General features: G+C 63.0%; 4 protein-coding genes across 4 annotated transcripts; 3 read left to right on the forward strand and 1 right to left on the reverse strand.

The window, feature by feature from the left end:
* The first annotated feature begins 522 nt into the window (after window positions 1–522).
* On the forward strand, window positions 523–8,492 carry CHLRE_07g356250v5 (uncharacterized protein). The gene is made up of 15 exons (XM_043064660.1): window positions 523–809; window positions 992–1,062; window positions 1,966–2,058; window positions 2,628–2,731; window positions 3,288–3,477; window positions 3,643–3,714; window positions 3,994–4,129; window positions 4,367–4,485; window positions 5,838–5,955; window positions 6,129–6,180; window positions 6,333–6,393; window positions 6,730–6,885; window positions 7,125–7,231; window positions 7,503–7,537; window positions 7,742–8,492. Exons 1-15 carry the CDS (start codon window positions 614–616, stop codon window positions 7,828–7,830), a joined length of 1,599 nt encoding a protein of 532 aa, XP_042923228.1. The 5' UTR covers window positions 523–613; the 3' UTR covers window positions 7,831–8,492.
* Window positions 8,493–9,452: 960 nt separating this feature from the next.
* CHLRE_07g356283v5 (uncharacterized protein) lies at window positions 9,453–13,374 on the forward strand. The gene is made up of 2 exons (XM_043064661.1): window positions 9,453–9,650; window positions 11,985–13,374. The coding sequence occupies exon 2, from the start codon at window positions 11,998–12,000 to the stop codon at window positions 13,186–13,188; it is 1,191 nt and encodes a 396-aa protein (XP_042923229.1). The 5' UTR covers window positions 9,453–9,650; window positions 11,985–11,997; the 3' UTR covers window positions 13,189–13,374.
* A 10-nt stretch (window positions 13,375–13,384) lies between these two features.
* CHLRE_07g356316v5 (uncharacterized protein) lies at window positions 13,385–14,842 on the reverse strand. Its single transcript, XM_043064662.1, has one exon. The coding sequence runs from the start codon at window positions 14,812–14,814 to the stop codon at window positions 14,467–14,469; it is 348 nt and encodes a 115-aa protein (XP_042923230.1). The 5' UTR covers window positions 14,815–14,842; the 3' UTR covers window positions 13,385–14,466.
* An 834-nt stretch (window positions 14,843–15,676) lies between these two features.
* Window positions 15,677–21,243, forward strand: CHLRE_07g356350v5 (uncharacterized protein). The gene is made up of 13 exons (XM_043064663.1): window positions 15,677–15,849; window positions 15,963–15,999; window positions 16,090–16,536; window positions 16,601–16,833; window positions 16,975–17,091; window positions 17,278–17,449; window positions 17,930–18,072; window positions 18,255–18,376; window positions 18,589–18,767; window positions 19,007–19,269; window positions 19,439–19,609; window positions 19,785–19,875; window positions 20,167–21,243. Exons 1-13 carry the CDS (start codon window positions 15,805–15,807, stop codon window positions 20,352–20,354), a joined length of 2,208 nt encoding a protein of 735 aa, XP_042923231.1. The 5' UTR covers window positions 15,677–15,804; the 3' UTR covers window positions 20,355–21,243.
* Window positions 21,244–21,346: the final 103 nt, after the last annotated feature.

A 21,346-nucleotide genomic window follows, 5' to 3' on the forward strand; every position in this document is an offset into this window, starting at 1 on the left:
CCCGACTTTGCTGCAAACCCTCCCGCGGGCAAAGTCCGTGTGACTCCGCGCACAGTGAGTCCTAGCCAAGCCTCAACCCGCCAGAGCCCCACCGCTGTGCCTCAACGCCACAAGCCTAGGCACAGGAGTGCCGGGAAACGTCTAGGCCGCAGGACACACGCACAGCGCACGCACTAACCAGGGCGCAAGCGTCCAGGTACTAGAACGGTCGCCCACACGTGCATCCTGCCCACACACAGAGCCACCAACCACGCACAACCTCTCACGGCGAGGGGGGCGGGGAATCAGCGTCATACGGCAAGCGCAAAACCATGCCGTCACCAACAGCCCGAGATATGAAGGGATGCGCAAACGGCACAGCGTCCCAACCCTTTGGCCTGATACCCAAAGTCACAAACGTACGCGGGCACCACGACTGCTGCCGCGCATGCACGACGCACGTCCCGGAGTGACGAGTTGGTGGCTCCGGGGGCTGCTTCGCGCTTAAACCAAACACAGATAGATAGGTTGAATAAACAATAACTCACTCTCATGCATAGCTTCTGGCTTCCGGCGTGACTTCTCCCGAAAGCGTTTGAGCTTATTCTGCTTATTTTCCGAAGCTATTCTCCTGATGGATGGTTTTTGGAAAACGCTTGGCTTGGGCGCGCTCCTGTCGCCCGTGCTATACGCGCTTTATCTCGCAAGCCTAATCGTCATTCCTTACCTCAAGTCGTTGCCGCTTCGCCGCAAGCTGCGCCACCTGCCTGGCCCCCCTGTGACGGGCTTTTTCCTGCTCGGCAACGTCCCCGACCTAGTGCGCACGCCGGGTGCGGCCTGGGTCTGGGGAGGGTGGGGGAGGGCGGGGGAGAGATGCGGGCCGGACGCGGCAGACGGACGGGCATCATGCCGCCCTGCGGGGTTTGCCGTGCCCGTGCTCAGGGGGCAGCGCCCCATACCCAAGTGTCCCCGCCCGCATGCAACCCACCCCCGCTTTCCGTCACGTACGCAGTGCACCAGTGCATGGCGCGATGGGCCGAGCAGTACGGCAAGATCTTCAAGTTGGAGCTGCCCACCATGACGGTACGGCGTGCCGCATTTGTCTTTTGGCTGTGGGGTTCGTGTCTCTGTTACCTACACAAGCACACAAGGCAAATGCGTTTACGCAGCCCTGCTCAACGTACTGTGTGGTCTTGCTCCAGGCTCCGGCTGGAGATGTCGCTATTCCCGTCGTAGGAGTTGATCAGACTCACAAATATTACAACAAGACTAGGCTTGGTCTATGATACGGGGCGCACGTTCGGGACGAGAGCCAAAAGACGACCCGGTGGCTCTCTCCCGCGCACTTGGCCTCGAGACGTCGCTGCCTCCATGCAGTACGACGCTCTTATCCAACCAGATCTTTCTATAGTCAGCGCATACAAGCGTGACTCCAAATCATGCAGAACGTAAATCTTATTGTCTTGTCTGCACGCTAATGATAAAGAGGAAATGCAAAGACCGGACCCAATGGTCGGTGTGACACGGCACGCACGCTCACACGCCAGGACACGACACCGGGACATCGAGAGGCGGTGCCGGGAGGTGCAGGGGGGCGCAAGTGCGCGAGGAGGGCTCTGAAGCCATCGCGAGCGGCCCTAGGGGCTAGGGCCCATCGGGTCGGCGTGGACAGGATCTTCGTGTGAGTGCCTGGGCCTGCTTGGGCCGGCTGGCGCTCTGCATGCAGCCCAGCCAACACCCGCCGGCAGAAGCACCACCCCGACACACCGCCGGACACGACCCGTCCCACACACTACCCGTTCTGCACTTGGCGCAACTGCGTCCCCACCTGCTCCCACGACCTGCCCCGCTCTCCCACTCCTCCCCCCACTGCGCTGTTTCAACATCGCCCTATCCTGGCTATCCATGCCTGGAAACCCCCCCCCCCCCCCCTCACCCTCCTCCTCCTGCCCTCCACCCCCACCTCCTGCCCTGCTCCTGCCCCAGGCTGTTGTGCTGACGGACCCCGAGGCGGTGTCCCAGGTGCTCAAGGTGGACCGCTTCGAGAAGCTCACCACCAGCTACCAGAACATGGAGAAGGTGAGTTGTGTGTGTGTGTGTGTGTGTGTGTGTGTGTGTGTTTGTGTGTTGAGGAAAGGGCATAGGAAGGTGTGTGTGTGTGTGTGTGTGTGTGTGTGTGTGTGTTAAAGAGCACAAGGAAAACGTTGCGTCAAGACAGTGTATGCGATGTGTGTGTGTGTGTGTGTGTGTTGAGGAAAGGGCATAAGAAGGTGTGTGTGTGTGCGTGTTTAGGAAAGGGCATGGGAAGGCGTGTGTGTATGCGTGTGTTGAGGAAAGGGCATGGGAAGTTGTCTGTGTGTGTTAAACAAAGAATCAAACGTCTGTGTGTGTGTGTATGCTGGGGATTCCATTGTAGCCGGGGGTGGCGAAGTCAGGCGATGCGGGGCACCACCGGGGGAGGCGAGGCCAATGTCTTAGGAAGTTGAATTGGACGTGTGCGTGCATGTAGGGATAGAGGGGGTAAAACCAGAATTAGGAGACAGAGGCCACCGTGCCAACCTCAAACATCGGTACATCGCGAGGTGGCGACAAGAGGCACAACGTACACATTCATCTACTACAACCTCACACCACCCCTTGCCCCGCAGTTGACCGCCGAGCAGCAGCCCAACATTCTCACGGAGCCGCTCAGCGCCTACTACAAGGCCGTGCGCCGCGCCGTGACGCCCGCCTTCAGCACTGCCAACCTCAGGTGAGGGCAGGGGGCGGCGGGGAGGAGGGGAGGTGGGGGCGGCGTGGTGAAGGGAGCTGGGCGCGGCGGAGAGGATCGGGGGAGGGGCAAGGTTGAGGTAGGAGGGGGCGGGGATAAGGGAGGAGGGGGTCGCAGGGTTGAGGGAGGAGGGGAGCGCGGGTGGCAGAGGGGGGTTGGCGAAATCGCCTACAGCGCCTGGGCCATCCAGTTGACTGGGCCGTCCCGGACCGCGTATGCCGTGCGCCGTTGTGTACGGCACTCCCTTGGCAAACACTGCTCGGTATGCAACCACATCATGGGATGTACACATCCAAGCAGCCATGCCGTACCCTGTCCTTGTTGTGCAGCAAACGGCCGGATGCGTCATGCTGCGCGCCGGCTACACCGCACGCGGCATGCACGCCCCAGCTCCACACCGCGCCGCGCCCTTGCCCATATACCTCCACAACTCTGCCAACCCCTCTATCACCCCGCGTGCCCGCCCGCCATACCCACCATACCTACTTAACTCTGACGTGCCCATACATCCCCGCTGCCTGGCTACCCGCCCCTGCAGGCGCTTCTTCCCGCTGCTGCTGGACATCACGCAGCAGGTCATGACGGGGCTGGCGGCGGCCGGACCCAGCGCCGCCCTGGACCTGGACCGGGTGGCGCAGCGGCTGACCATCGACGTGATCGGGCGCTTCGCCTTCGACCGCGACTTCGGCGCCACAGCCGACATCGCCAAGACCAACGAGGCTCTGCAGGTATGTGCGCGCGCGTGTCAGCGAGCATGATGGGCGGGAACACACATGTGTGTGTATGTGTGTGTGTACGTCCGTACAGTATGTCCCGCCGACGGACCTGCGCAGGGCCACTTACCCCGCCTGCGTCCGGCCTGCCTCCACCCCACCTGCCTCCACCTGCCACAGGTGGTGGGCGAGCTGATGACGGCACTGCAGCGCATGCTCAACCCGCTCAACCGCTGGTTCTGGTGGCGCAAGGTGGGCGCGGGGCCGCGGGGCCTGGGATGGTGCGGGTTGCGCGTCATGGCCGTGAGCTGCAGGGCGGGGCGAGGGCCTCAGCGGACGCGTGGCATTGCGCGGGCTCCGCAATTGACATGAATATGAAGGCCGTGGTGGATGGCTGCTCGCCGCTACTGCGCCCCCAATGCCGCCATGGCTTGCTGCTGCCATTCCCCGCTCTTCCTCCGCGCCGACAAGCCCCGGCCCCCAGCCTCCCTCCCCGACACCGCCGCCTGCCTGCATCCGCTCCTGCTGCAGGAGGCGCGGGGGCTGTGGGCCAGTCGCCGCCGCTATGACGCGCTGGTGCGGCGGGCGCTGGAGGACCTGCGGTCCAGCCCGCCCGCGCAGCACACGCTGCTGCACCACCTCATGAGCCTGACCGACCCGGACACGGGTGAGCGCGTGGCTGCGTGCGGCGCACAGCTGGGCTGCGTGTGACTCACGGCTGGATGGCCGTCGTAGCGGGGGGCTCGGGAGCGACAACTTTGCGTGTGAGGGAGGGATGCGCAGGTACCCAGCCTTAGTATCGAAGATGCTTTGTTGAAACGTGACGCCAGAGTAGGCTGTGTGGATTCAGCCGTTTGAGCGACTACGCGTCGTTCCTCGTGTTTCGCCCGCCGGCATGCGCCAGGCAAGCCGCTGTCTGCCCGGCGGCTGCGGAGTGAGACGGCGCTGTTCTGGATCGCCGGCTTTGAGACCACGGCGCATGCCATTGGCTGGACGCTCATGTTCATCGCGGGCAGCCCCGAGGTGCGCGGCGGGGTCAGCGGCGGGGCAGGCTGTGGGGTGCTTGGGACTGGGGGTGGGGGGCGCGCCCGTCAGCCTTCCAGTCGACTGGTGCAAGCGTACATGTTCAAGGTTTCAGTGGCTTGTCGACAGTCCAGCAAAAGCCGAGTATTTGCGACCCGTGCTCACCGGAGTGCAACCATGCCGTGCCATCGGACAGGCGAGACCGCAAACAGTTCAACGACTTATACATAACTTATGTTTAGGTGTATCTATTGTTTTATCGTGATATGCATCGTATCCCGCAGAGTTCATCGTCCGTTTCGAGGTAACATCTGTCTTGCATTTTGCGCTTCTGACGGTTTCTCCTGTGCTGCCTGCTATCTCCGACAGCCTCTTCTGGCACTATGAGCACTCAAATTGATAACATCGCCGATGCGTGCAACTGCAAATTATGCACGGCAGCGGGCCGCAAGCGTGAGAGCGGAAACGGCAGTGACAACCACAAACGGTGTACGAACCCGACGGCTGCCCTGCTCGCCTGGATTGCTTGCTAGGGGCTGCAAGCCAAATTAACCAGCCGCGCCTCCTACGCGCGCCTCCCCACTCCCCCCTGCTTTTACGACGAATGGTCCCCTAAGTCCCCTCCCCCGCGGTAATAGCGGGAGCATACGCCCCTCGCGCCGCCTCCGCCCGAACCCCACCCGTTCACACGGTCCCAAGCACCATACACGCGTTGCATGGCGGTGTCTTGAGGTGTGTGCGGGCTCGCAAAACCATGTCCACATGCACTTATCCAGATTCGAACTGGAGACCTCCCGCTTACTAAACGGGTGCTCTAACCAACTGAGCTATAAGTGCTGATGACCGGCCGGGCAATCTAAATGTATATAGGGCAGTGTACAGCCGGGGGCGTTGGGGTGCATGGCCGGACCGCCGACAGGATAGCGGTACTCATCCACGCGGCACCAGTTTGCCGGCCAGGCCGCCCAGGCGCATGCACAGCCGCTTGCACGAGAAGCGGTGACGTTTGTCACATGCGATGCTATGAACACTTGCACAGTGGACCGTGGCACTGGCATGCGGGCAGCACGACGGCGGTGTGTGATGGATCCGGACTCCAGAGACTCTCCTTCTGTGCACTTTGCACTGCAACGCACCCCTCTTTACCCTGAGAAGTCAAGCAAAATGGTCGCCGTGGCCCGTGACCGTGTGAACCTGTGGAGCAGGCGCCATGGCGCCTGGCACCTGCATTTCAAGGCCGGACCGCAGTGCGCGCCGCATCTGACACAGCACAGGCGCCGTCCGCTTTACTCTGGCCACCTCGCAGTTCCGAACCCCTCCGCTCCGCCCCCGCCCTTTGGCCCTTTCACCAGGTTGAGTCGCGCGTTGCCGCGGAGCTGGAGGGTGCGGGGCTCCTGGCGGTGCCTGGGCGGCCGGAGCCGCGCCAGCTGGCGTGGGGCGACCTGGGCGGCCTCAAGTACCTGAACGCGGGTGGGCGGGCGGGGCACTGGGGCCGACGCATGTGTGCGTCTGGGAGATGAGGAGAGCAAAAGGTGGTGTGCATGACGCTTCCTTGCAAGTCCCACCGTTCATGTCTCTTGTGATTTACTGGGTGTTCTGGAAGCAACGGAAGCAAGCCCCTTGCCCGCTCCTGTGTGCCGCAGTCATCCACGAGTCGATGCGGCTCATGCCGCCAACCAGTGGCGGCACCGTGCGGTGAGTTCGGGTGGGTGGGCTGTCCGCTGCCCACACGTGGTGCTGCAGGCGGCCCGACCAGCAGGCCGCTGCCCACCTGCTCAATGCATCTGCCCCCACCCACCCACCCACCCTGTCAAGCCTCCCTCCTTACTCTTGGCTGCTGCCCGCAGTGTGGTGCCTCGCGACACGCAGCTGGCGGGTCACGTGCTGCCCAAGGGCACCATGCTGTGGGTGCGTGTGGGTGGGCAGTGGGTCTGTGACTGTGAGGCATCCAAGTGGTGCAGGTCGTGGTACTGCCGGGGTCGGGTTGGTTGGGTGGCCGTCTACGATAATCCCGAGACTCTGGACATCAAGCCAGGGGACTTGGACGAAAACGCCGGGCGGGGTCGGACTGGGACTTGGCCGGGGCCTGCCTGGCTGCGGGTGTGCCTGTGCAGCACGCATGCCCTCCATCGTCTTACCGGATTTATTACGTTGTGTAGACGGTGGGGCTAGCAGGAAAGCCCTCGCCCCCTCATCACGCTCGGCCCGCCCCCCCCCTCCCGCCCCCATTCCCCTACCCCCCAGATCCCCTTCTACGCCATGCAGCGGTCGGAGCGGGTGTGGGGCCCCGACGCCGCGCAGTTCAGGCCCGAGCGCTGGCTGGCCGCCGCGGCCGGGGCAGGCGGGCCGGGTGTCGCTGCGGAGGAGGATGACATTGTGCGGGCGGCGGACACACAGTCGGTAAGCTGGGTGGAAGGGGAGAGGCGAGCTGTGCGGGTTGATGAGGGACACATGCGGACAGGTGTGGGAACGTGAGTGACTGCAAGTGCTGCCATGCAGCGAGAAGTCCTGTCTGTGGTGGTGCCACGTTCCGACGGCCCCTATGCTGTCTTGCCTATGTAATCGCAGCGCGTGCCACACAAGGCTTCGGCCGCGTCCCTCTGACTCCTCCCTCCCTCCCCGCCCTGCTGCGCTGCTAGGCGCGCGGCTTCCTGCCGTTCAGCGAGGGCCCGCGCAACTGCGTGGGGCAGTCGCTGGCGCTGCTGGAGCTGCGCACCGCCCTGGCGCTGCTGTGCGGCAGCTTCAGGTGCGCAGGGACTGGGGGCAGGCAGCGAGGGGCAAGGAAGTGGTGCGGGGGTGGCTCAGGGGTGGCGCCGGCGGGTCGCGGGTGCGGCGGGACTGCCTAAGGCTGATGCACTTGCTTGGGAGGCAGTGGCAATCGGGTTACGTGACGGGACGGTTGGGGCGCACGGGCTAGGAGCAAGGCCACGCCCCTAAGGATACCGTGCCTCACCTACCGGCTACCGCGCATTGGCACACCGCCACCGCCTCGCCGGCGTGTGCCCACCTCGACACAGGTTCCGCCTGGCCGACGACATGGGCGGCGTGGAAGGTGGGCTCACTGGGCTGTGTGCAGCAGGGGCGCGCCTGGCTCTTTCGTGCATGGGCGTCTGTTCTGTTCTCCTCCGCTGCCGCTCACTTCCGCACGGCAGCGCCCTACTCGTGCACCCCTCGACCCAAATGCTGCCGTGCTCATGCGGCCGATGCCTCCCCCCTGGCCCCTTGCCGACCTCGTGGTTCCGCCTGCTGCCCCCAGGCGCTGTGTCGGAGGCGCGGCAGCACATCACACTTAAGCCGGGAGACCGCGGGCTGCTCATGCACGCCATCCCCCGGGTGCCGGCGTGAGAGGGGAGGGGGCGAGGCGAGAGGAGAACTGACACAACAGAGAGCGAGGGAGGGGAGGGGCGGGCGGGGATTAAGTGATATGCGAGATGTTGGAGGTAGCCCAGTGGCAGGGAGGCCGCCCCTGGGTTGGCCTGTGCTTTGGGGTTACATGCGTGTGCAGGCAAGAGTCGCATAGGTGCAATCGTTACACGGTAATGGCGACTGGGGAGCACCTGACTACCGTACACCTGGTACTCCCGTTCATCAGGCTTGAGGCATTGTGGTGCCGTTGGAAGCGTTTCAAGGGGCATGACCTTTTGGCGTAGTTGTGTTGTGATGTTGGTTGCCGCAATAGCGCGGCCTGGCTGGCCGCGCCGCCGCGATTGTTTCATGGGTGTGCGATGGGACAGTGTTTAGGCAGGTTGGGGGAGTCCCATAGGGTTCAGCTGATTCCCAGCAGATGGCTATTGTTTCATGGGAGGTATCCGCGGCCAACAGACCGCTAGAGGCTGGAAAAAGTGGGTGTCGCGTGCGGATGTGGTTCTGGCGAGAGTTATGCATTGGTTGCAAAAGGGGCATGCGTGGCTGCGCCCGTGCGCTGCAATGCGCACTGGATGTCTCCGCAGCAGGCCATACTAGTCTCGGCGTCTTCGGGACTGTCCCCTCTGTAACATCCGCATTCATACTAGTCACACCCCTGACACCCGTGTTCTGTGGTAGGCGAGATGCTGCCTGCCAGTGCGCCACGGCTGGAGGCAGGACGCCAGTGCCCCGGTCTCACAAAGCTCAAATTGTATGCTTTTGCAACCGGGATTGCAAGAACAGCCGCGCCTCCGGCCTCCCACGCGCGGATCCTCTCCCGCCCCCATGAACGCGAACCCATCACCCTCACCCCCCTCGGGGCATGACCAGTAGCACACGCCCCTCGCGCCGCCTCCGCCCGAACCCCACCCGTTCACACGGTCCAAGTACCATACACGCGTTGCATGGCGGTGTCTCGAGGAGCAAAACCATGTGCGGGCTCGCAAAACCATGTCCACATGCACTTATCCAGATTCGAACTGGAGACCTCCCGCTTACTAAACGGGTGCTCTAACCAACTGAGCTATAAGTGCTGATGACCGGCAGGGCAATCTAAATGTATATAGCGCAGTGTACAGCCGGGGGCGTTGGGGTGCATGGCCGGACCGCCGACAGGATAGCGGTACTCATCCACGCGGCACCAGCTTGCCGGCCAGGCCGCCCAGGCGCATGCACAGCCGCTTGCACGAGAAGCGGTGACGTTTGTCAAACGCAATGCAATCAATGCAGAGTGCACCATGATACAGGGCATGCGGGCAGGGAGGCCAGGAGCAAGCACTGATACTCCGTGAGCGCGGGTCAGCGCGGGCTTGCTAGTGCCCAGGGGAACCCCTGCTAGTGCCTCAGCGCCAAGGCTGCTGCTATTCTGAAACCTTGGACAAGGCGTGGGTCGCTGCGGCGATTAGGAGGATTGCAAGGCATGAAATAAAAGATTAGCGCGTTTGGTTGCAACATGCGAAGAGGAACCGTGGGTCGGTGGCTCGGTGCTCATTGCAGGTGGCGCTGCTCTGCATGCTAGAAATAAAGGAGCGGTCAAAAGCGGTACCAGTTTTGTGGTGGTAAAATTACACTACAGTCTCGCTGGCCCTGCGGCCGAGTTTTGCTGGCTTGGCTGGATGTCGACGCACATGTCTTAGTATATTAACGTTTGTTCCTACAAGCGTGTCCTAAAGCCTGACGGTGGTTGTCGGCGTGGCGACATTCGCACGGTCATCGGCACCTTTGCAGAAGAGCCGCGGGCGACAGGGCTCTTCGGAACGGTGCGTTTGGTTTGGGTTTCACGTTTGAAAGTGGAGGACTGCATGAAGCATGTGTTGCCCTTGAGGGGTCGGGCAGGAAGCGTGGTTACCGGCACGTCGGTAATGGCTCGTGATGGAACATGGCAAGGGGCAGGAAAGCGTAGTCCCGATGTGTGTGGCTCCCACCCGTGCCCACATAAATGCGTAGCAAGAAGGGACAAGGCATTGGTGCGTCGTTCGCGCGCTGTTACTGTACCGACGGTAGCTGGCAGGTTGTGTCGATGTTTTGCTGACGCGCATTCCTCACGCTCCGGGCGCCCGGCCAAGGCGATAGCACCACACAGACTCAATGCGACGCCACACCGCGCGGATAGCATAGCCGATGCGCACCTGCAGGCAGTCGACCGGCGTCCACGGATGAGCTGTGTAGACGAGCACTAGCGTAATGCAACGGCGTGCAGCAGAACAATGGCCGGGCGACAGTGTGACAAGCAGGGGCAAGAACAAGGCGAAGCAAAGCAGAAGAGGGGCCCGAATGTGTACGACAATTGTGTCGGTAATGGCACTGACACTGCACTCCAGTTGCGACGGGCATCACTGCTGGCGGGCGTGGTGGTGCGTGGGCGTGTGTGCGGCGGCCATCCTGTCAGCCGTGGCCACATACAGCGGGGGGCAACCCGAGCACCAGTGTGCCAGGCTGGCGTGCCGTGTGCATGGACGCAGTGCCGCACGCTGCAGCTGTGAGCAGCGGGTTCCAACGGCATCGGGCGTCGCGCCCCTGCCGGGGTACCAATATGACCAACATGAATGCCGGGCGCACGGCTCATGCAAGTCAGGTGGGCGCTCTGGACGGCAGTTATCGTGTGGATGAAGATATGCATGTATGCACGGAGGGATGGTGGGTTTCGGTGGATGCACTGGGTGGAGGGAAGCAGGCGGAGCCGTATGTCGCAGCTGGAGGTGTGCGGCATGAGCCTGGCTGGGTGCCGCTGCATCTCATGCGGCTCTTCAGTCACCGGTGTGGACGAATCCTTGCAGGGGCCCGCCACCGCCGCTATGGGTGCGGCGGGCGCGGGATGTGCGGCTCGTGTGGCACCCGCAGTGGGGCCACTGCAGCTGCGGGAGCTGGCAGCGGGTTGGCTACACGGAGGCGCGTGGTGGCAGCTGTGGCGTGTGGGCTTCGCCGCGCAGGTGGCGGCGCCGGTGGCAGGCATGGTGGCGCCTTTGCTGCTGACTGCCTGTCTGGCGGCGTGGGCGGCGTGGGCAGTGATGGCGTGGGCAGCGGTCTTCTCGGTGGCCTGCGTGGAGGTCATGTGCTGGCGGCACGCAATGGCGTTCTGCCGGTTTGTGCAGCGGCACGTGCCACTGCCGTGGCAGCTGCTGTTGCTGCGCGCGGCTCTGAGCACTGGTGCGAGCGGCAGCGCCCGCGTGTGGATGGCCGTGGACGCAGCGGTGGCGGTGGGGCTGTGCCTGATGCTTGTAGTGGGGGTGTGTGGGGCGTGCATGTTGCCGCCCGCGCGGCGCGGGGGCGTGCAGGTGTTTGTGCGGACACTCAGTGGTCGCACCGTGACGGTGTTGGCGGCGCCAGAGGACCCGGCGGCGGTGCTGCTGGCGTCGCCGGCGGTCACAGGTGGGGCGCCGCCGCATCTGCTACGGATGATGTGGCGCAGCCGGCTGCGTTATGTACATGGACGCCGGTAAGGATGCCCCCACTTACAGCGGGGGAACCCGCATTCCTGCGTGGATGCTCCCCAGCACGCCAGAGAGCGTGCGCAAGAAGTTCCGTCCAGACCTGCTGGTCATTCCCACACTCCGGATGCACAGGCCCGGACTGCCAGCCCGTGCACCCCGCACACGCCGACAAAGGAGCGCTCATAAGGTCTACGTCATAGAAGTCGGATACTGCTCGGACCTAAACCACCCGGACAAACGCGCAGAGAAGCTGCAACAACACGAAGACCTCGTGGCCGCTCTCCGCGACGCAGGCTGGGACGTGATGTACAGCCCAGACACTGTAATTAGCCTTGGCCATACTGGCACGGTCACACCCCACCTTCATGCCCTCCTCAAAACACTCGGATGCCCCACACAGTCCGCACACAGCACATGCCGTAAACTAGTGCAGCACGCCATCCACACCACAACCGCCATCACAGCCCTCCGCCGCGAAATCTACAGCCACAAATGGCCAGGGAGACCACCATAAAACCGTATGACCCGCTGTGGGAAAGGGGCCAGGCCCAGTACGCCTAGGCGCACTGGCAACCTCCCCTCTCTCACTTGGGGGACAGGGGCTCAGCGGCGGAGACCATCTATGCGGTGGTCTCTCACGCCCTCACACCCCTACCTCCGCAGAACACGCCCTGTCATGCAGGGAGTACCTATTATTATTATTATTATGTGGCGCAGCCGCTGTGTGCGCCTGGAACAGACCCTGGCATGGCACGGCATCGTGCATGGGAGCACCGTCTTTGCCACCAGTGTGCTCCTTGGCGGCGTCGGGGTCACGGGCGCGGACGTACGGCGTGTCAGCACCGCTGTGCAGGCACTGGCGGCAGCCGACCCAGTTGCGCTGTCACACATGGAGGCGGGGCGCTGGGATGCGGTGCTTGCGCAGCTCGTGCGTCGCAGCGGCGTGGCGGAGGAGGTGGCGGTGGCGGTGGTGTCCGAGCACCGCGGTGCACTGATGGGCAGCGTGGCTGCTGGCAAGCTGACGGCGCGCATGTGGGTGGCGCGCCGCACAACCCACGCCGCGCCCGCACTGGCGGCAGTGGTGGCACGCACGGCGGCAGGCGCATCGGCCGCAGCGCGGCCAGTGGCGGCGGGGGCTGGCGGCGGGGCGGCAGCACCATCAGCTCTGTCGGCTGCGCCTCCATCATCGATGACGGGTGGATCGGCGCCTGCTTGCGGTGCTGCGGTGGCGGCAGCGCACAGCACCACACCAGCTACGTATTGCAGTTCGGGGCGGAATGTGCGATGCAGCATGACGCATCACTCGACCCAGGAAACGCGCGCACAGCTGGCAGCTTTGACGCGACTGGCGCAGCAGGGTGACGCTGGCGCGCGCATTGGGAGCACCGCCGCCGCGGCTCAGGCCTGCACGCCCAGCGTGGATGCTGGTTCAGCGCCTGCGGCAGCCACGACGAGCGACGCAGCAGCGGTCGCGGGCAACGCGGCGGGCGCGACGCTGGCCGCCAGCGGCAGCAGCGAGGTGCGCCATAGCCGGCACCTGGTGGAAATGTTGGCGGCGGTGGCGGCCGTGGTGAGGGCGGATCCGGCGCTGTGTGTCATCGCCGACCGGCTGACTGTGCGGCTGGAGGCGCAGGGCGAGGCGGCGCAGCTGGCGGCGGCCCTGCAGGCGCGGCTGCCGCCGCCCCTGCGGTGCGCGACTGTGGAGTGCATGCGGAAGTGGCTGTTCCGGCACAAGTTCGAAGTGGAGCTGGCGCTGGCGACTGCTGGGAAGCCTGATGTGCCAGCAGCAGCAGGGGAGCGTGCATCTGCTACGGGTGCGGCGGCGGATGAGGCCGCGGCGGAGGGGCGCAGCAGGCAGGCAGGCTAGGGTGTGTTGTGGACATGCCGGGTGTGGCCGTGGCGGCCGAGTAATGGCCGCCGCGGGGCCCAGCAGGAACAGTATTGACACTATGCTGAACCGACTAGCTAGGTTAGCACTCCTAGTTGCGCTCTTCGATGCCTTTTGGGAGCATAGGTCATAGGAGTAGGAGCACCCCTATCCAGGGAACGACGTAGCAGCGCAAATGTTTGTGGCGTTACAAGACCCCTCCGGTCGCTACAAGGGCAGGACTGCACTGCAGATCGTGCGCACCACCTTGTAAACACAGACATGCACCAGGCGTCACCAGCCATCTGTCCGCTCGGCCCACAGCGCCACGCGCAGCAATGCTTAGTCAAATCAGACGCATGCTGGGCACGAACAGCCAACGTCAACCACACACGCATCCCCAGCTCCACGCCTTAAGAGCTCTGTATGGCAGACACCATGTCCCACGCACATAGGTAGGCCCGTGCCAGTCTGCAGCCACCCCCGACCGTCCGAGGCGACTGCCTACCAATTGCATGCAGCAGTGTGGTGTTCATGTCTGCAGCAGGGCAAGCAACGCCCGCCTGCTCGCTGCCGCCCCAGACCACCACGCCAGACAGGCATTTGAGCCACACGCAACCCCAAGGAGCTCATGAGTCGCCACCCCCGCCCGAGCACCATCCGATGTCTTTTACTCGCGTGGCGTGGCGGACCTTTCCGCGGAAAGGTCCGCCACGCCACGCCTGTGCCGCGATGCCACGTCGGTGCAATGTCCGAGGCCGAAGGTTTCGAAACTACTTCACCTCAGTCTGAGGCCGCAAGCGTCTACCTCATCTACATTCATTGCAATCAGTGTACACCCGTCATCTCTACCTGCCCCCCCTTTCTTCTATAGCCGGGGTCGGTTCGTACAGGCACGGCCCGCCACGCGTCCAGCCACGTCCCGCTGTCCAGCACAAGCGCAGCCAGCAATAAACCAAATAGCAGGAAATCCTCTAGCAACAACACTCTTCACTGCTGCGGCCTACCACAGACTGTGCTGTGCTACCGTATGCTTGCCAGCAAAGACCGCTAACCAGACACCGGCCGACCTCAACCTGCGTGCCGGCGCCGCATTTTTGTTGGGTGACGCCGCGCTGTCCTCCTCCACGTGGCCTTGCTCGCCCCCTCCGCTACGCACATGCACGCCGCAACTGCTGGGCCCAGGGCCGCTGCCTGTCAGGGCTTGCATCGTCGGGGAGCGGCAAGGCGCGGGCCCCAATGTAGACCCTCGGGCGAGAACTTGCTTGCTTGCTGCATTTAGCGCGCACGGTGTCGACCCTCTCCCCGGATGCCGTGAGAGAGAACGTGATTGCCGTAGGGCCCGTCTCGCCTGCGGCCCCCTGGAAGATGCAAGCCCTGGGCCCTGTGCCGCTGCTGCTCTTGATGCTGCCGCTGCTGCTGCTGCCGCCGCTGCCGCTGCTGCTGCCGCCGCTGCTGCTGCTGCTGCTGCTGGTGGGGCACTGGGGCCAGGCCCTTTACCACCACCGCCGTCGCCGCTGCCACGGCGCAGGGCCGCAGGCCGCGCTCGACCAAGCCGCGTGACGCATGCTCGTCGCAGAGTTGGCGTCGCGGCCCTGAGCGAATATTACAGAAGTTATAAGCCATGCGGCATCCAATGCCGTTTGTAAGTATGTATGTTTTATGGATGCGGATGTTACAGAGGGGACAGTCCCAGCTCCCGAAGACGCCGAGCCATCACATGCTATCAGGGCCCAACCCCGACTTTGCTGCAAACCCTCCCGCGGGCAAAATCCGTGTGACTCCGCGCACAGTGAGTCCTAGCCAAGCCTCAACCCGCCAGAGCCCCACCGCTGTGCCTCAACGCCACAAGCCTAGGCACAGGAGTGCCGGGAAACGTCTAGGCCGCAGGACACACGCACAGCGCACGCACTAACCAGGGCGCAAGCGTCCAGGTACTAGAACGGTCGCCCACACGTGCATCCTGCCCACACACAGAGCCACCAACCACGCACAACCTCTCACGGCGAGGGGGACGGGGAATCAGCGTCATACGGCAAGCGCAAAACCATGCCGTCACCAACAGCCCGAGATATGAAGGGATGCGCAAACGGCACAGCGTCCCAACCCTTTGGCCTGATACCCAAAGTCACAAACGTCTGGAGACGACCCCAGAAGTCAGCTACGACGGCAAGTCCAATGCTCAGCATTGTTTTATGGGGGCCTCCCGTCTGCATAGCAGGCTCGGGTCACCGGGTGTCGGGCGACCGGGTGTCGGAAGTTCGGGTGTCGGAGGGCGCCATGCTCACATCGACACGAAATGTGCCCTCCTGTAAACAAAATCTCTGCTGTACGCAATGGAATGATGGTTATTTAGCACTTGTTTGCTGGGTTCACCTTCGAGAGACACGCTCAAACGACTTTCCCCCGCCGTGCATGGGACTTGCCGGAAATCAGGCCCCCGCTGCTCAGCCTCGCCATCGCTGCTTGCAAGGCTGTGCGCGATTGATTGGCACGCACATAAGTGCACCCTCTGAACCTTTAGATCTTGTGCATTTAGGTCTAGTGCAAGTGTTCGACATCACGCCAGCGTTGTGTAGGCCAGGGCACTGATCTTCCTCGCATAATCTGCCCACAATGCTGCGTGGTGCTGTTTCTCACGGCCCTGCGGTCGCCGACCGGGTGAGCGCGGACTGGGTGTTCTTGGGGTGCCTGCATGGCCCCGGTCGCGCCTCGCGCTCTGCTTGAATCAGCGGTGGAGTTTTCACGTGCTATCAATGCCGACAATTGCGCAGGCTGCCGCTGGCCCCGCCCGCTGCGCTGCTCCCGTCGGTAGGTGTTGGGTTGGCATTCAAGCTTTCTGTGGACCCCTAGCCCTTGTGCTGGCAAATGTCTCAAACTGTGTATTTTGGATCTCTGCAGCCCGTGGTGTGCGCAGCGCAGCGCCCACGCGTCAGCGTCGCGCGGAGGCTTCGGTCAATGCCCCGCGGGCGGGCCCGGCCGGTAGCTACTCGGGCGAGTGGGATAAGCTTTCAGTGGAGGAGATTGATGAGTGGCGCGATGTGGGCCCGAAGACGCCCCTGCTGGACACTGTCAATTACCCGGTGCACCTGAAGAACTTCAACAATGAGCAGCTGAAGCAGCTCTGCAAGGAGCTGCGCAGTGACATCGTGCACACCGTCTCTCGCACCGGTGGACACCTTAGCAGCAGCCTGGGCGTGGTGGAGCTGACGGTGGCTATGCACTATGTATTCAACACCCCGGAGGACAAGATTATTTGGGACGTGGGCCACCAGGCGTATGGCCACAAGATCCTGACTGGCCGTCGCAAGGGTATGGCCACGATTCGCCAGACCAACGGCCTTTCGGGTGAGTTGGCGTTGTAAGGCGGCCGCTTTGCCCGGGCGAATTCCTGATTCTCACAATCGCGCAGGCTTCACGAAGCGCGACGAGAGCGAGTACGACCCTTTCGGCGCTGGCCACAGCTCCACCTCGATTTCGGCGGCTCTGGGTATGGCGGTGGGCCGCGACGTTAAGGGCAAGAAGAACAGTGTGATCGCTGTCATCGGCGACGGCGCCATCACCGGGGGTATGGCCTATGAGGCCATGAACCATGCGGGCTTCCTGGACAAGAACATGATTGTGATTCTGAACGACAACCAGCAGGCAAGGAGGGATGGCTGTGCACGGGTGGAAGGGCAGGGATGCGTGGGGAAGCGGCTAGGGTTTGGGTGCGTGCCACCGTCGTTAGAGACACAGCGCCGCAGCACACTGACCGCTACCGCGCTACCCTGTTGCCGTGTGCAGGTGTCGCTGCCCACGCAGTACAACAACAAGAACCAGGACCCCGTGGGCGCCCTGTCCAGCGCCCTGGCGCGCCTGCAGGCCAACCGGCCCCTGCGCGAGCTGCGCGAGATTGCCAAGGTGCGGATATGGGTAGCGGCTACTGTTGATTCGGGCATATCGCCAAGGCTTGATGGTCGGTCTGGGTTGGCATAAGGGGTGCGCGGGCTTTGTGGGAGGGGCGGGTGGTGTGCGGACTGCATATTAACCAAGTACGGTAGGGGAAGACCCTGAACATGTTTGTTGTTGTTGTTGTCGCAACCACAGGGCGTGACCAAGCAGCTGCCTGACGTTGTCCAGAAGGCAACTGCTAAGATTGACGAGTATGCTCGCGGCATGATCAGCGGCACTGGCTCCACGCTGTTTGAGGAGCTGGGCCTGTACTACATCGGCCCTGTGGACGGCCACAACCTGGACGACCTCATCGCCGTGCTCAGCGGTGCGTGTGTGCTCGGAAGGGGGAGGGGCGGACTGCGGACACAAGGAAGGGGGCTCGGGAGCTTGCCGCGCTGGTGGCGTCGTGATAGGGGATGCAGTAACACCCAACGAAGGATGCCCTGTGGGTCCTCGGAAGCGGTTCGGCGGCTTGTGCGATGTGTTGAAGAGCAGAATCAAGGTTCTGCAAGGACCTGAGGGTGGAGATGGGGCCCGGTAGCCAGTAAAGGAGCGGGAATAAAGCTGCCGCCGCAAGGGGTCAGCGCTGGACTACTGGAGGCGCCTGCAACTACCGAATTGCTGTACGGAGAGCAGCTAGTAACGTGGACTAGACTGGGCGCCATGTGGGTGCCTCTTGGGCAGACGGCAGTGCCTCTTACACATGCCAGTGGGGCGCGCCAAGTCAAGCTAATGGAGGCGAGCTTGCGAGTAGGGCGTTCCAGCGGTGTTCAGGTGGCTTCGTGTGTTCGCTTGCTCCGCGCAGAGGTGCGCAGCGCCGAGACCGTGGGCCCGGTGCTGGTGCACGTGGTAACGGAGAAGGGCCGCGGCTACCTGCCCGCCGAGACGGCGCAGGACAAGATGCACGGTGTGGTCAAGTTCGACCCCCGCACCGGCAAGCAGGTGCAGGTAGGTCGCACAGGAAACTGGGCTCGGTCGCGAGGTCTGAAGATCATTGGGAAGTCGCTGGATGCGGGAGCTTAGATAAGATATGATGTGACAGGGTGAACGGGACTTCATGTATGGAGCGCGTGTGCTAGCCGCTACCCAGGCCGCTAACCATGGAACACCGCGACCCTCGTTTTTTGCAGGCCAAGACGAAGGCCATGTCGTACACGAACTACTTCGCGGACGCGCTGACGGCGGAGGCGGAGCGCGACAGCCGCATCGTGGCGGTGCACGCGGCCATGGCGGGCGGCACCGGCCTGTACCGGTGCGTGGGCGCCTGGGCGGGGCGGGGTGGGGTGGGGCGTGAGAGACAGAGCGAGGTGGCCGTTGCGGACGAGCTGGCGAGGTAATGGCAAAAAATTGCACATGGCGGGAAGCGTTTTGGATGCGGCCTTGGTTGTGATTTCCGCGCGATGTGGAGAGCGAGCTCTGTCTTAATTAACGGGCTTCATCTGCCCTTCTTGTCGCAACCTGCAGGTTCGAGAAGAAGTTCCCGGACCGCACCTTTGACGTGGGCATTGCGGAGCAGCACGCCGTGACCTTTGCTGCCGGCCTGGCGTGCGAGGGCCTGGTGCCCTTCTGCACCATCTACAGTACCTTCATGCAGCGCGGTTACGACCAGATCGTGCACGACGTGTCCCTGCAGAAGCTGCCTGGTGCGTGCGTGTCAGTTGCGAGGACTCAGTGGTGGCTGAGAACGGCCGGGCCACGGGTCTCGTTTGCTGCGGGGCCCGGGTACAGTACATGGTTGAAAATGCCAACGGGAGACTAGAATGAACAACGGGGAGATCCCTAGTGGCGTGGCGGGCCAGGAGACCAGAAGCATGATAACAGCATAACAGCCCGACCTGGCGGACGCTGCTGACGTTATCCTATCCTGTCTCTGTCCGCGTAGTGCGCTTCGCTATGGACCGCGCTGGCCTGGTGGGCGCTGACGGCTCCACGCACTGCGGCGCCTTCGACGTGACGTTCATGGCGTCGCTGCCGCACATGATCACCATGGCTCCCTCGAACGAGGCGGAGCTCATCAACATGGTGGCCACCTGCGCCGCCATCGACGACGCGCCCTCGTGCTTCCGCTTCCCCCGCGGCAACGGCCTGGGCCTGGACCTGGCCGCCTACGGCATCAGCAAGGACCTGAAGGGTGTGCCCCTCGAGGTGGGTGCGCGCGCTGACGCGCCTTCGAGGCTTGCACTTGGGGAAGTGAATTGTGGACCGGTTTGGGAAGCCGGTGCTCAAATGAGCTCACGGTAGCGGGTGCGAAGGTACATCTTTTCCTCGTCATTCAGGCCGAACATCGTGCTTCTGGTGTTTCGCGCTGTCGCAGGTGGGCAAGGGTGTTGTCCGCCGCCAGGGCAAGGACGTGTGCCTGGTGGCGTACGGCAGCAGTGTGAACGAGGCGCTGGCCGCGGCGGACATGCTGGAGCGCGATGGCGTGTCCACCACCGTCATTGACGCGCGCTTCTGCAAGCCTCTGGACACCAAGCTGATCCGCTCGGTGGGTGCACCGCGTATCTGGATGCAGTCTCTTATCGCAGGGTCGTATCGCATGTACTCTGCAGGGGGCTGTCATGCTAGCACATCGCTCTGGTGCCCACACGGGTTTCGTTAAGTGTGTATATCCCGCAGCCTGCCCATGACCCTCGCCGTGCACGGACCATCTGGATGCGCAGGCTGCCAAGGAGCACCCTGTCATGATCACCATCGAGGAGGGCTCCGTGGGTGGCTTCGCTGCGCACGTGATGCAGTTCCTCGCACTGGAGGGTAAGCGGCGGGTTGCATGGGATGGGATCTCTCGAGGACGTGGCGGGGAGTTGGGGGAGGCAGGTATCCTGGACTGCAGGGCGGGCTTTTAATTGCGGCACGGCGCTGGGCGGTACCGTACCGTATCCGCATGGGGCGTCAGCCCCCAACAAACAATGTACCAGGTGGCTGCGTGCTTGAGGCTAGTACAGACAGGCACAGCAGTAAGCATGCCGCGGACATATACTACGGTATGCACGCTCTTCTCCACTGACAAGTGCCCCGCCTCTCCTCTTCCCAATGCGGTCGCAGGCCTGCTGGACGGCGGGCTCAAGTTCCGGCCCATGACGCTGCCGGACCGCTACATCGACCACGGCGACTACCGCGACCAGCTGGCCATGGCCGGCCTCACCAGCCAGCACATCGCCTCCACCGCGCTCACCACCCTGGGGCGCGCCAAGGACGCCGCCAAGTTCTCACTGTCAGCGCTGCAAGCGTAAAGCACCCAATCAGCCTGGGGCCTCAATAGGACGACGGCAATCACATATACAGCTTGAGCTTGGTGCATACGGAGGAGGCGGTCGGATGGCTGCAAAGGCAGCCTAGCAACGGAGCGGATTACGGCAGGTTGTTGACAAGAGTGGCAGACAGGGAAGGCAGGCATCGACATGTAAGGGCATGGCCGTGGGAGGCTGATGCAGCCCTTGGCTTGGTGACCACAGCGGCGCCGAGCTTGTAGGTTAGGTTTCAGTGTCAGGAGCGTTTGATACTCGACTTGATGGCTGCGGGGTTGTCGGAAGCAGGACGATGCCCGTGTGGTTGGAACGGCGTCTAGTTGGTTCTGGCAACGGGCATCGAGCTGGGGAAGCGTTGGGGCATGCACCTGCTCAGCGGGGACCGTGAGCTTTCGGCGAGTTTTGGCGGGGTCGTAGGACGATGAGTGGTGATGACACACGCATAGTCCCACCACACGCTTCGTACACGACGTTGGTCATTTTGTCGCCCCGATGCAAAGGGGCAGGAGACCAGGCAGCAAAGCGGCTCGACGCCCCTTGCGCCTTACTGTATTTTGACCCTTAAGATTGATGCGTGTGTGTCTGTGTGCGTGTGGTTCACAGTTATTTGTGTTGCCGAGTGGTATGTTACTGCGTGTTGGGCTGACAAGGACTGCGATGACGGATGGCGTGCAGGAAGCTGTGGCACGTGCGGATGTAGATGAGGATCTAGGTGCTTGCGGGCACACTGACAGTCAAATAGGCCATGCCATGCAAGCCGCACGCCGTAACAGACTTCAGTGACCTCGTTGAATAAACCCGCACACGCACCGTGACCCATGAAATGGGTTTGCTGCGAATGACAGCGCACTCCACGATGTAAATGTGAATCATATGTCGGCCATGATAATCGACGACAGTCACGAGTTTCGTGACACGAGATAGATGTCCGGGCATAGATGGCACGGGAGGGTCATCGACGTTGTAGACATGGCGGG

The sequence above is a fragment of the Chlamydomonas reinhardtii genome, chromosome 7 (genome assembly GCF_000002595.2).
Source record: "Chlamydomonas reinhardtii strain CC-503 cw92 mt+ chromosome 7, whole genome shotgun sequence".
NCBI lineage: Eukaryota > Viridiplantae > Chlorophyta > Chlorophyceae > Chlamydomonadales > Chlamydomonadaceae > Chlamydomonas > Chlamydomonas reinhardtii.

What these genes read in the sequence shown, in the direction of transcription:
- CHLRE_07g356283v5 (XM_043064661.1), top strand. Translation starts at nt 11,998, where the DNA reads ATGCAGGGAGTACCTATTATTATTATTATTATGTGGCGCAGCCGCTGT.
- CHLRE_07g356316v5 (XM_043064662.1), bottom strand. Translation starts at nt 14,814, where the DNA reads ATGGCTTATAACTTCTGTAATATTCGCTCAGGGCCGCGACGCCAACTC.
- CHLRE_07g356250v5 (XM_043064660.1), top strand. Translation starts at nt 614, where the DNA reads ATGGATGGTTTTTGGAAAACGCTTGGCTTGGGCGCGCTCCTGTCGCCC. An exon ending in AGACCAACGAGGCTCTGCAG is followed by an intron (nt 3,478 to 3,642) that starts GTATGTGCGCGC and finishes CACCTGCCACAG; the next exon opens with GTGGTGGGCGAGCTGATGAC. An exon ending in GCTGGTTCTGGTGGCGCAAG is followed by an intron (nt 3,715 to 3,993) that starts GTGGGCGCGGGG and finishes CTCCTGCTGCAG; the next exon opens with GAGGCGCGGGGGCTGTGGGC.
- CHLRE_07g356350v5 (XM_043064663.1), top strand. Translation starts at nt 15,805, where the DNA reads ATGCTGCGTGGTGCTGTTTCTCACGGCCCTGCGGTCGCCGACCGG. An exon ending in CCTCATCGCCGTGCTCAGCG is followed by an intron (nt 17,450 to 17,929) that starts GTGCGTGTGTGC and finishes TGCTCCGCGCAG; the next exon opens with AGGTGCGCAGCGCCGAGACC. An exon ending in ACACCAAGCTGATCCGCTCG is followed by an intron (nt 19,610 to 19,784) that starts GTGGGTGCACCG and finishes CTGGATGCGCAG; the next exon opens with GCTGCCAAGGAGCACCCTGT.